The sequence below is a fragment of the Passer montanus genome, unplaced genomic scaffold (genome assembly GCF_014805655.1).
Source record: "Passer montanus isolate IOZ18808 unplaced genomic scaffold, ASM1480565v1 scaffold123, whole genome shotgun sequence".
NCBI classification, from domain to species: domain Eukaryota; kingdom Metazoa; phylum Chordata; class Aves; order Passeriformes; family Passeridae; genus Passer; species Passer montanus.
The window spans coordinates 237102-251075 of NW_024359056.1; the positions used below are offsets into that span (position 1 = coordinate 237102).

General features: G+C 41.3%; 1 protein-coding gene across 2 annotated transcripts in view; it reads right to left on the reverse strand.

Moving 5' to 3' along the window:
* Positions 1 to 248: 248 nt before the first annotated feature.
* The window catches only part of PPP2R2A (protein phosphatase 2 regulatory subunit Balpha), a 36178-nt gene continuing 22452 nt past the window's right edge, over positions 249 to 13974 (reverse strand). For both annotated transcript variants that reach the window (XM_039698330.1, XM_039698328.1), the window contains exons 3-10: positions 8268 to 8365; positions 5120 to 5285; positions 4544 to 4656; positions 4145 to 4322; positions 3369 to 3533; positions 2672 to 2841; positions 2078 to 2169; positions 249 to 1238 (exon numbers count right to left, since the gene is read on the reverse strand). In XM_039698330.1, coding sequence (XP_039554264.1) covers positions 959 to 1238; positions 2078 to 2169; positions 2672 to 2841; positions 3369 to 3533; positions 4145 to 4322; positions 4544 to 4656; positions 5120 to 5285; positions 8268 to 8365 — 1262 coding nt within the window. In that variant the 3' untranslated portion in view covers positions 249 to 958. The remainder of the gene's footprint in view (positions 1239 to 2077; positions 2170 to 2671; positions 2842 to 3368; positions 3534 to 4144; positions 4323 to 4543; positions 4657 to 5119; positions 5286 to 8267; positions 8366 to 13974) is intronic.

The following is a 13974-nucleotide window of genomic DNA, read 5'->3' on the forward strand; positions in this document are numbered from 1 at the left end:
GACTGCTCAGATCAAAACCTTAAAGCAGTTGTGATGCCAAGATGGAAGTGGTCATACATTGGCTGGTGCCCAGGTTACTGAGGAGTAAATGCAGGTACCTGTGAAATCCCTCCCTCTCTTCATTCCCATGAAAAATAATTAATACTGGTTAAAATCATTACAAAAAACATAATTTTATTTTCATGCATCTAAGGTAAAACAGAGTATTTGTATAAAGAGGTAGATTAAAAAAAAAAAAAGAAAACAGATTCTCCATTCTTTGTCACTTTTATTCAGTAGTTTGTTTTTTTCCTTATTTTCTCTTTTTTTTGGTGCCAGACATGGCAAGGAGTGATTACAGTCAACTGTTTATTAAAACATTTGTTGCAACACAGACCCCCTTTACCACTGACCCCAAACGGACCCATTTTATGTGCTTTATTTTGTTTATTTTTTTCTCCATACACCACCACCGAGGCGAGGTGGAGGGGGGACGAAGGGGGAAGGGGGAGTCCAGGAGGCCAGAAGGAGGAGGAATGCTACAAGCCACAGCAAGAATGAGCTGTATTTAATAAAAAAAGGGGGCCACGAATGATACAGTAATGAGGTTACACAATTAAATCCCATAGCATGATTGAAGGCTTTCCCTGTGTCTGACGTCATCACAATGGAAGGCATAAAAAGTGGAGTAAACCGATGTTGAGACAGTCCAGTCTAGTCCATTAGGCAAGATGGTGCAAGTAGTCATTTAAATTAAAAAGTGCCCTATCCTCACCTAAATGGCTAGCAGGTACGGAGACAACAGAGCCACAGAGCCTTCTCCATGGAGCTATAAAAGTGTGTTGTCATATGGCACATTTTTAAACACTGGAAAGGGGTGCCATAATGGACCTCTCACTTGCTTTTGTTACAGGTACAAATGCTAGATTCAACTATTTCAACTATGCAGGAAGTGACTCTTCAGTTAGGAATGCCAACCCTAATTCATCTTGTCTTGAAATATATACAAGTTGTTTGTGGTAGCTACAGCAATGATGTTCTCCTTGGGGTGCCAGGCTGTGTGCAGGATCTTCTTGTTGAAGTCTAAGCTGTCGACACTGATCTCGTCCTTCTTTCTCTTGCCGCTGGCGCACACCTTCCGCGGCTTCAGCACCGTGCGGGGTTTGTTGTTCTCCCGCGACGCCTCCAAGGTGATGTCTCGCTTTGTGTTTCTGTCAAACATCCTGAAGAAGTTGTTGTAAGACCCTGTCATGACAATGCTGCACAGAGGGGGAAGGAAGAAAGATGTCAGTTAGGAATTCCTCCTCCTTTTAGCAAGCCAGAGGGTCTCAAGGGGGGTCTCAACTCAGATGATGCAAATGGAAGGGAGGTGCCACAGCCACACCTGCTACAGCTAAAGGGAAGCAGGTACTGCAATGTTTTACAAACTTAAAACCTCCCAAAAATACCCTTTTTCCTTCCCTGGGCCCTTTGACATATTTTGTTATCGAAGCACCTCGAATGTCATTATTTAACTTGCTTTTCACACACACGGGAGAGATCCAACAAACCCCAAACATGTCGCATTTTCAGCGACACACAAGTTGTGGAAATTTAGGTACTAAGCAGCACATCTACTTTGTGAAAATCCCCTATAGCTCCTCATTCTGCATCAGCTGTTCAGTAAGAAAAATACAAGTTTCCCTGTCCTTCTTTTGCCTCAAAACATATTTGAGCAGACAGATGCCAGATTTAAAAAAAAAAAAAAGGTGCACTATGTCTGACAGTACTGACAGGGAACCAATGAGCTGCTTTAAATGCACAAATAAGCAGTTAATGGCATGATTAGCACAGAATCAAGAGCTGTCCTAAGTGGTGTTATTGACAGGTCACTACCATGGCAAATCACTGTAAAAAGGAACATTCCTGGAAGGTTTTCCCACTGCTTCCCCTAGAGGTCTGGTGCAATTCTTACAGTTAATAATACACATGTTACAGTCTACTGAAGTACTGCAGTGTTGTCCAAAACCAAGTATTTGAGGTCCACTGCCCATTTTAAGAATAATTTGGAAAGATCCAAAAAGATCCTGAAGTGCACAGGGATAAGAATTCCACTTGCCTGTCTGATCCATTCCAACAGCATTCAAACTTGTCAAAAATGCAATCATTCTCATACAGTGAGCAGAGTTTACTTCTGAGGTATTCATGCACCTGGAAAGGAGAGATCAGAGAAACTGAGTGAGCATTAGACTCATACACCTGTAAAACAGCCTTCCCAGACTGTTCCAAAAGCAAGGAACCTGAGACTGCTCCCTAGAGCTCTTTCTTATAACAAAACCAGCAATTCTCAGTGGCAGCTAAAAACACTTTATGAAAAGGAAATGTTTTATCTCCTGTTTTCTTCAGGATATAACACAGAACATAAAGACAACCAAAGACTTGTCATGGTTCTCATGGCTGCAGATCACCTCTCCACCTCGCAGATTCCCACTGGGTAAGAGGGAGACTTTTTCACCCCCAAACACGGGTTTGGGTTCTGCCACCACCCTGCAAATACCACGATCTTTCAGCAGGAGTGTGAAATCCCCAAACCTCAGGGATGCTCTACCAGAATCTACAGACAAAACTGTAACTGCCACATCAAGACTATCAGTAAGATTCGGCCTCTGTCCAGGTTTTTAAATTTCCAACCCACATGATTTTCACCCAATACCTGGTATGTTTCCACAGGTCTATTTTCCATATTTAAATCCCAGATCTTCACTGACAGATAATCTCTAGTCATCATATATCGACCACTGTGGCTAAATTTGACATCAGATATGGAAGAGATGATTTCAGAGAAAAATGATCTGTTGCTAGGATCTTCTGGTTCTTCAAACACTGCCAGAAAATAAGACAGGCATTTCAAGAGGTCAGTTTGTGTCTCTTGATACAAGACACACCTGAATTACTTTAACATTGTCTCAATAAGCTTTCTACCTTGTGTTACTCTGTGTTGTATAAAATAACTGTTAAGGAGAAACAGTTGTTATACAGTTGCCATACTCTGTTATTGTAGCAAGCCAAGGCCAGCTTCTTATAAAAGCAATTCTTTGGTAATATGAAGTCTTGATTCACACATGCACCAGATTTCCAGCAACAAGTACAGACCAAATGGCCTTTAACCACCTGAAGTCTGCAAAAAGCCATTCCTGGTGTCCAAACAGAAGCTGCTACTCATTTTATTCACTATTTTGACTCCAGAAAAACATAAATGTAAGTTTAAGATTTATTTAGATTTTAGGCTTTAGATCTGTTCAATATACTACAGGAATCCTACACAAATCCACACAGAGAATTCAGTGTTTGATAAACTCTTAAGAGCAAATGTTCTCTGGCACAGGGAGACACTAAACTGCAGCACTCACACTTTGAATGTCTGTCACAGAGGGCTGATGCCCTCATGTCACACAGGCGAATTGTGCCTTTGCTGCTGCTGTAGACAAACGTGCTGCAGCTGTTGGGGTGGAACTCTGCAGCTGTGATCACCTCCGTCAGCTCCTCCATGTTGGCAGGCTTGATATCTACAATATCTGCAGCAGCTCTTTAAGGAATTGCCTCCAGCAAAATGGGTTTTTCCCAAGTTAATTTTCAGTTTTAGGTGCTTTCAGAAATGCTACTTCAGGCTTGTGGGACCCAGGCATAATCCAGGTAAGAGTTAAAATCAAGCCACACAATTTGTCTACAAAGCAAAGTGGTAACAATCACATTCTGAATCAGTTTCAGGATAATTACAGCAGCAAAAACTTGCTTCAGTTTTGCTCCACACTCCAGTAGTAATTAATTCTATACTACAAATTATCTCCCAAGTATTTAATACAGAACTTTATTTTGCTTAAATTCTAATTATTCCGCTATGTTACAAAATGCTACTTTGTATTAAAAACTTCACACAGCTGTGGCTGCTTCGTCTCTGGAAGTGTCCAAGGCCAGGCTGGAGCAAGCTGGTCCTGCTCACCTGGATGAGCTTTAATGTCCCTTCCAAACCAAACCATTTCTTCTCCAGAAGTAAAAGCCCTTACAATTACCAGGGGGAAATAACCAGGATTAATTCTCTGTATATACACTAAACACTTCTCATGAGAGGAAATAAAACCCAACAGTCTTCCTGTTCCCATCCCACAGACCAAAGGCAAAAGGATACTAAAACTTCTGTCTGTGATTTCTAGGTGCCACAGGTTGATCCGCAGGTCGTCTGCAGACAGGTACGTTTCGTAGTCACTATTGATGGAGATGGAATTGATGTGATATGTGTGGGCATTGGCAAATATCCTTCGTGGGCTGGCTTCCACCATGAGGTCCATAGGCCTGAACACTGGCACCTAAAACACAGAGCAGGGCAAGAGTGAGATCCAAAGCTACCACAGACATCAGCACTGCTCAGCACAGTCCTTCAACATCCCGAGCTGGATGAAAGATCTTAAAAATCAGTATTTCTGCCAAGTGACATCAAAGCAAAGATTAAGTTACTGATGTGATAGCGCACTTCCTCCCAGAGCCATGGGCTGGGAGAGGAGGAATTAGCTGATTGTGAGCTACTCACCCGTAGTGTTGTAACTGTAGTAGGATCCCTATACCGTCCATCCTCCTCCTTTAAATTATAACCCTCAGGTCTTTTGTCCCTTTCACTGATTTTCCATAACTTTATTGTTTTATCTGCAATGAAACAGCCACAGTTTAAAATGAGAGCTGTGGAGAGACACCAGTCATCACTGTTGATGCCTTCAAACAAGACAAGGCCGCCCACGTGCACCAAAAAAAGACAAAAATGCTGCTTGGGGAAAACAAGACAAGATAAAATGCATTAAAAAACCTCCTCCACAATTTGTTCTTTTATAAGAGTTAGAGCAAGTTTCAGTCAGGACAGGGATTGCTATGAATGATTAATGGAAGCTCTGACACAGGGACTGACATACACATGAAGGTTTCACATAGACTGTAAAGCAACTAAATCCCAAATACCCAACCCTGTTCTGGGGACACCTGTGCCCAGGAAGACAGAACCACATCCCCAGATCCCTGTAGTTAAACCCTGCTTCATTCCAGCCTTTTGGAGAGGATTACATCAAATCCTAATAGTAAACCTACACAATAACATTTTATGGTGCAAAATACTTACCATTTGTAGACAATAAAAACTGAGCAGCATTTTTCTGGGGTAACCACCTAATTTTGTTGATCTTCTCTTCAATTTCTAAACTTTTCAAGTAGTCAAACTCTGGTTCATGGCTTTGAAAGGTACTGTAAACATTGTATTCTCCCCTACTGTGAGACTGGGTTTTGTTCTAAAAAGAGAATTAAATGATCAAGACATGTATACAGTGTACATTGGGGTACAACCTGCTTGATTTTCATGATCCTGTCAACCAAATAAAATGAGCATCATCTCTGTTGCAAGAAATTTATTAAAGTTTCTACTATTTTGGCTAAGAAAACATCAGAGAAGACACAGTTTATGCAGCAGCTGAAGTTTCCAGAAACTCGCCACAGAATGTGAATAACATCTCCAAGAAGTTTTCATGCTAATGTTGAGCAGCTGAACAAACATTTCACCTGAACATTTTATTTAAAAAAAAAACAACTACAACTTCTTTAATTTTTCCACCTTTGCTGTTTAAAGGGAATATTCCTTCACTAATGTTGAGCAGCTGAACAAACAAACATTTCACCTGAACATTTCATAAAAAAAAAAAAAAACCAAAAACCAAACTACAACTTCTTTAATTTTTCCACCTTTGCTGTTTAAAGGGAATATTCCTTCCCCTGCAACACAGACACACAAATGGCAAATCTACTCTGTGAGTACATTCAGCTTTCCAGGCACACTATGGAATCCCACATGGCACCTCTAAATTTATACCAGCAGCTTCACTATTCTGGTTTATAATGTCCAAGTCCCCTGAGAGCTTCTGAACTGCTTAAGCAGCTTTTTATTCCTCATTCTAGAAGGGCAAAAAGCTCATCACCTCTGCTCTGGCATTAGAGTCACTCCTGCAGTTACCTGTCCAGGTGGATGTGTTTGCAAAACTGAAAAATTTGCACAATTCCTCTTTCCAAAAGCTACGTCTTAGGCACCAAAATATTGTACTGCATGGACTGAACCTTGAATTTCATCCAATGGTGCAGAAAATTAGATCCATTTCTGGTGTAGTACTCCCCATGCTCACCTGTAGTTGTTTCAAGCTGAATTTTGTGATTTATTCCTGTCCCACCCACTCCAGAGATTGCACCATCAGATGCCTTTGCTGTGATATGTTCCTGGCTGGGGACTTCACTCCTTCCTTCTCTGGTGTCTCATGTCCATGGGCTCATTTAATCCCTCAGTACCTCACCAAAACACATCTGATACAGCCCTTGCTGGCCCACATTTGTCACATTCCTTACATCATTTTCTCATGCTTCATACCATGAGAACTGGCAGGAATTCTTACACTTCAAAATAAGCTGGGGTTGGGGAAGGGACAAGGGGGCAAAATGCTTAGAAATCACATTTAGCACCAGAGTTCTGTACCACACCTGTCCCTTACACTGCTTTTCCCACCTTGGAGAAGGGAAGGGACTTGGTTCTAAGCCTCAGTCAGAACTAACAAGTGAAGCTGGGTCACTGCATGCAACAACTTGGAAAGGAAATCTATTGTGCTGTAGGGATGCCTTAGGAAGTCCAGGGAACTTTTCTTCAATTCCAGACTTACCATAACAACTGAGGCTTAAATATTCTATGTGTGTATTCTAGTAAAAGTTTACAGGACCAGAATAATACATAAACCAAGTAATATGTGAAATCCATCCTTGGGATAAAATCAAGGTCTGTCTCATGGTGCTCAAAGGAAAACAAAAAATTCCAAACTAGGAGAGGTGTTGGCCCAAGTGCCTGATGTTAAATTCCAATTTAGGTAATTGCACTGTGCCTACGCAAATTCCTGCTCAGTTTCTGTGAGATGCAGGATTCACTTCCTGCCTGGCACTGAGCTGATGTCACCGGCTGCCACATTCCAGCCCGGAGGTGGCAGCAGTTTGGCAGTGGGTGAAGGCACACAGGTTTGCACAGCTCTTCACACAGCCCTTGTCAGTGCTTCTCTTCCTGCAGGCGTGGCCTGCAAAGCTCTCCAGTGCAGTGTGGCAGAAAGGGGCACAGAATTCCAAATAAAACACTTATATTTTACACACTTTCATGTATAAAATCTGCTCTAGACAGTTTGTTGGAACAACCAACTACCAATGCATCAGGGAACTAAGTCCCTAAACACAAATCATTCCCTAAATACAGAGAAATCAAAAAATGCCCAAAACAATTCTGTGGAATTTCTGACAGCCCAGGTTCTTCCAACCCCTGGATCCCAGCTCCTAAGGATGTGAGCATGGATTATGCTCCAAAAACCAAGGAGTCATTTAAATACAGCTCACCTGAGAGCTGGCAAGGAACTTCTGCATTTTTAAGCTACACAAGAGGATTGTTAAAAGCATCAAGCTACAACTCAAGAATTAAAAGTAACAAAGAAATAAAAGGAATACGATAAAAGGCCACAAAATGCCCCAAGAGCTGGTGCCACGCAGCCCCACTAGATGTCCCCACTGACCGAGGGGAGCTGCTGGCACAGGGACCGTGCCTCGCCCACGGATCGGCCCCCTGCTCGGGAGCCGGAAATCCCAAGCTTTGGGAGTTGTAAAACAGCAATTGAAGGAAAAACTAAACAAAAACTAACAGTGGCATCTCCAGGCAGTGAGGTGACACCTCCCTGAAATCCATTCTAACCACAGCAACTTCCAACTACAGCCTCAGTTAAAATCAGGCACTGCAGCTCAGCTGATGTGCAGGTAGAGCCGACAGACCAAGAAGAAGGATAAAGGGAGAAAAGACACCTCTGCTGCGGGGATTTGTGGTTTTACTCGACTGATACCAGAGTGGAAAAGGACATCGGAGGCCACAGTCACACACTTACTTAAGGCAACTTTTAATATCCCCAGTTACAGTGAAATCTGAAATCATCATCACAGCCAGGAAGAGTCATTGGATAAGAACCAACTTCAGCTCCTTCAAGTGTCTTTTGTGTCCTACCCCTTTTTGGTTTTCACTTCCAACACTCTTTAGACCACAACCAAAGCGCGTTTAAAATAACTTCTATCACAAAGTTCTCATTAAATTTCAATATTGTAATCACTTATCACGTAGGCATGCACTTTGTGTAAGGGGTTTTATAAAAACATGCTCCTTGTCTTTAAAAACAGAATAGAAAGAACATGTAACACTGTAATTAGACAGCACTCACCTCCTGCTCCTGTTGAAAGATGACAACTCTCCCTCCCTTGTCTCCTGTTGCTAACAACTCTCCAGAATGGTTGAATTCTACTGTAGAAATTATATCCGCTGCAGAACAACAAAAATAAATGCCACAGATTAATCATTCTTCTAAATACCAATGACCAAGAAAGCCACGATTAAAAAAAAACCCAAACCATTTAAAAAAATCATACTTAAGTTAAAGGACATCTATAAAATGCAAGTACAAGTTTCTTCCAAAAAATAGCAGTAGTTTTTTAAGCTGTACATTTGAGAAGCTTTTATAGATCACCACACCAGAGCTACAAGCACGGTGTTGTGCATTACTTTTTTCTTAAAGGTTTAATATCCTCAACCTCTTAAAACTGATTTTTCTACTCTGACTCTACTTTAGATCATACAGACTGTACCTTCCTAGAGCAACTGTAAATAAACTTTAGCAACTGTAAATAACCTTTATTTTCTCAGTTTTTCCTAATGTATGATTTAGATACAATCATTATCCATATGACCTCAAAGCACCTTCTTTTTTTTTTTTAAGGACTCAGTACACATTTGATAACTTAAAGGCAAAAGGTATCAGGGGAGAAAAGCACAGATATCCATGTTTAAGGAATGCAAGGAATAAACAGCTGCAAAAAACCTCAACAGTCTCCAAAACACCTGAGTACCTCTTCTGGATGAAGAAGGTTTACATTATCACTAGTGTTTTTATAGGGAGTGCTAAAATTAAACTGTGAAGATCCACTGACAAGAATAGTAATCCCTAGTATCAAACTGAGCTGTTCATGCATCAGATAGGACAAATTAGAACTTAGGTTCAAACACACCCATTCAAATTTCCAAAGGGACAAATGCTCCCTGGACTCCCAAATAGTTGAATCAGAAGTCAAACCATTTTTGAAACACCAAACTGAAACACAACTCTATAAATCTAATTTTCTGCTGGAGAAACTACTTCAGAGTTTTACATACGCAAGTCTTAAAGCCATTTCACTTTCATGCAAGTCAGCTGTAGATAAACAGTATTTTCTGTGGGATGGTTTCTTTTTCTCCATTGCATTCATAACATTTTAGACTTAAACAAGATCAATACCTGCTTGACTCAGAGCCAAACACCAGCTCCACAGAGTTTTGCATTCTGTAGCACAAGCTGCCCTAGAGATCCCCCCACCAACCTCCCTGCCACTGTCACCTGGCACTGCTTATACTGGCTGGAATGTCTCCAAATAGAGTTAAGGACAGAAATACAACCTCAGCCTGCACCTCACTGAGCCAGGATCCAGATCACGCACAAAAAAACTCCTTTCATTCCAGTGCTCATCATTTTTTATCCCAGACAGCAGTTACTTCAGCCAGTCATTCTTCTACTTCTGACCACGTTTAAGTGATTTATCTCACATCCATAAGGCTTAAGATGCAAACCACTGAGCTGCAGATGTGGTATTTAATGGGTACCTCTCCCAGGTGAACGGGGCACAGAGATAAGAACCAATTCATTAACGTGCAGAAAGAGAGGTGCAAACCAAGCAGTCCAACTTTGGACTTTTTCACACAATGCAAAAGCACATGGTTGTACTCCTCCACTAGGAAAAGACCTTAAAAAGTTATCAATTAATTGAAGAAAAACACACTAATATATCTCAGCAGTGAGAAGTACACAGAATAATTACTATTGAGAAAAGCAAAGACTTAACACGACAAGCTCTGACAGTCTTGAAACTGGTAAGACAATACAGTGAGTTATTAGCAAATCAAATGTGTCCATGTATGTGGAAAGAGAAGAGCGGGGAAAAATTTGCCTTAGAAGTCTCATATCTATCTAAGAACAGATGGATAAATTAATCAAAGTACTTATTTGGTGGAAGTTGCTGGAAAGTTTAGAACAGGCAGCAAGCGCAGCCAGAAAAACTTTTGTTTAAGGACAATAATCTCTATTTTCCTAGGTCTAATGATGCTGTATGTCATATTTAATAATAACACAAATCTCACACAACAGAAAGACAACCACTTTTCTGGAGATCCCAGACATTCTCGCTTTTTTAAATTTTTTTTTTAATTTTAATTTACAGGAGAATCCAAGCATTTCCCCAGTGATTTCCAAGCTGATACAGACCCTGCTTTATCACAGTCTCAAGCGCACAAACTTTCAGCACCCATACCCCACACCTCCAAGGAGTCCAGCAGGCTCAGGCAATGGTGAGAAGGTACTGAAAACTCTCCAGTGCCTGACGGACACCACGCAGATCATTCCAAGTACTGGATCAGTTTTAAATTAAAACCAAATACATTCCCTAGCAGAAATGACAGAGGGAGCTTTTCAACCTCCCCAGTGCCCGATTTGCTTGTGGATTCTCATCTGTGTTAACATCCTCATTGCCCAAAACATGTACCCATCTTGTCCTTCTTTTTTCCAATGACAATTGTAATTCCTCGATGATTTTAGCCCTTCAGCACCACAAGAAAGTATCCCCAAACTGTGGTGTTTCCCCTCCTGTCCCTAGGGGTGAGCCTGCAAACACAGAGCTGCTCCTGCTGGCCACACGCTGGGAAATGATCCCTTCCCAGTGCCAGGAGCACTTGGAAGGGAGATTTAAGGGAGAAGCAGATGTGCAGTGCCCTACTGTCACCACACTGATGACTGCTGGAAATAGGATGCATTCCAGTGCCCTTTCCTTCCAGCACAATGTCAGAGATAAATAACCACTGACCCCTTATCTGATACCCCAACCCCTCCTAGGCCACAGTGTTATCTGTCACACCATAAGCTGGAGATCAGATTTGTCTTCTCCTCCCCTCAAGCATCTCAGGACATCTCTGACACCAAGCTGCAGCGTGACTTCCCAGAGCTGAGGGTCTGAAACACTACATGGCAGCATCAATCACAAGAGATAAAGACACGATTGTGACAAAGACAAAAATCAGGACAGCAAGGTACACCCGCATTCCTGCAGGGCACCTGCAATACCAGTACCAAGTGAACCAGGTTTCTCCTTCTTGCATAACTGGGAACAAAGAATTCAGAGATTATTACATATTTGGAAGTATTTCTCTGCACAGATCTATACACTTGTCCTTTAGTTCCATTCAATATCCCTTCACAGATACTTACTGTTGTAGAAACACTTCTGAGACAGCTAAATGCTTTCAAATAATGGTTTTTAGTGACCTGAAAGCAAAGGGGTCGTGGGGTGGGAATCACCTACATGACCTGTAATCTATTTATGAATGAAAATGTTCTGCAACAGTTGAGAAAAACACTATGGAAACACAGAGCTGCTGCACAGCTGTATCTCCACCTCAGAGATAGAAAACCCTATAGTCAAACCAAGCCACTGATCACAGAAATGTCAAACTAAAGAGAGGTTTTGGTCCCTGATCCATCAGCACATGGAGACAGGGCAGAGTCTGCTTCCCCCAGAGCCATCCAAAGCTTCCTACAGCTCTCCCAGATCCAGCAGCTACAATCTGGCAAAGCTTTCCTCTCCTTCTGCACATCATCTTTATTTCCACAACCTGCTTTAAGCTTTTTAAGCCTCAATGAGACATCCTCACTTTTCAAGTGCTCGAACAAAAATCAAAACCACCAGCAAGATATGGATTCAAGCAGGACTAAATTCTTCCACAGCAGATATGGAGACAGAAACTGGAGGAGCAATTAAAAAAACCCCAAAATATGGTGTTTGACTTTGACAGGGAATAGGAGGAAGATAAAACACATCTCAGAGCTTCAGGTAAGGCTCCGAGGCCACTGGGCCAGTGCACTGGAAAGAGAACCAATTCAAATTAAAAAAGAAGAATAACGGAATCCAACAGATCTCAAATGCCTTTCCCCTTGTTAAAAGCAGTGTTTGGAACAAGAAAAACTCAGTGACAAATACTTAAGCACACTTTCACACTGAGGGCCCTCCACATGCTGCAGTGAATGCAGAACACGTGCACTGTCACCATCAAGTTTTCTAAAACTTTATAGAAAGGATTGTGATGAAGTTTTACCAACGTCCAAATGTCTATGGAAAAAGGGAATAAACCAGCTTCATCAATCCAAGCCAGCAAAAGAAAACCATAATCCAATGACTTCATTCCAGAAGGCCCATCACAAACCTGAAAAGCAATTCTGTATTAACTTTGTTTCCAATAATATAATAAAGAGGATTTTATTAGTAGAGAAGAGGCTATCTGTTTTAATGTTCCATGAACTTTATATAAACTCTGCTTAGAAAACATGCTTGGTAGGCAAAACATGTCACCTACTCTGCAGCAGCGAGTCAATCACAGCAGGAACAAAGAGAGCCTTTATTTCACCAGACCCAAAAGGTTTCTGTGCAAGTTTTTGGTATCACGTTGATCTGCTGCCTAAGCAGAGAGCAAGTAAATCAGAGTGTTTACACAAGTGGAGCAATCTCTTGATGTTTCCAAGGACTGAACAAAGAATTGTAACATTTAAAAAGCATTTTTAAATTATTTAGAAAGCATTGTTTATATACCTTCCCAGTGGCTCAAGACACCGTTTTGGAATTTTCCAAAGGAGCAACTCAAAATAATCTTTTTAAAGATTATAAAAATCCATATAGCAGAGCAGATTATTTACAGGTTGGTAATTCTGTCCTGGCAAGTGAAAACTGAATTTGCTGACCTAATGTGGAGGTCCTCAGTTTATCAGCCTGGAAAAGCTATTTGCATGAAACTAAACATCAATCATTCCAAGGATACTTCAGAAACTGTCTCAAAAGAAAAACATTAAGAAACCAACTTTTAGGATTAATATTAAAATCCATGGAAGCTCAAACACCCTCAAACTGAGGAAGCAGCAGAGGAGTGGATAAACATCATGAGAGATAAAGACAGTGAAATATTTGAATTTGATGCACAATTGCTGAATATACCTGAGCCATTCCTCCTAGAGAGAGCAAGAGTATCTGTCCAGGAAAACCTGCAGACATTAAGTGTCTGGAAATCCCTTGTGGGGTGTTTGGTCCTTTCAATCCAGGGTGAGGCAAAACCTCCCTGTTTCAAACTACTGAATAGATGGAACTTCCAGAAACTCCAGCTCAAGTCACAGCTAATGACAGAAATGTATGGCTTTTGACTGGACTTTCTTGTCTCCAATAATGGTTTTGTTTTGGAATTATATACTTCATCATTGGGAAAATACCCCAATTAAACAATGAAAGACACTGGAGAGGAAACAAAAGTTCTTCCAAGGCTTCAAATATTTTAAGCAGCTGCACAATATACTGAGTCATCCCACCAACATCCCACTGTTTGTGATTTGGATTTACTCCTTTATCCACAGTCCTGATATACTGTGTATTTATTTCTGAAGGTAGATGGTGAGGTGTTAATCCCACAGTGAACAGGAAGGCTGTTAAGGCAGGGTGACCAACCACATGTCTGTGTGTAGAGGAGACTCCCAACACAGGGTACCACAACTTCACACCCCAGGAAAACAGTGAGAGCAAAATGCCATACACCGTTTAGTGCTGGTGGTGTAAAAGAAAACACCCTCTGCATTCCAGCCTCATCCCTAATTTAAGTCTGTGGAGAGGGGGAGGGGAACACAAGGATTGTATGCTCTAAAGTTACCACAACCAGTTTTACTATTGACTTCATTTCCCTCTTCTTCATTCACTTGCCTGAAGGATTCCCTGCATTCATTCCGGCTCCCTGAAGTGCCTAGGTAACAAATCCAAAGG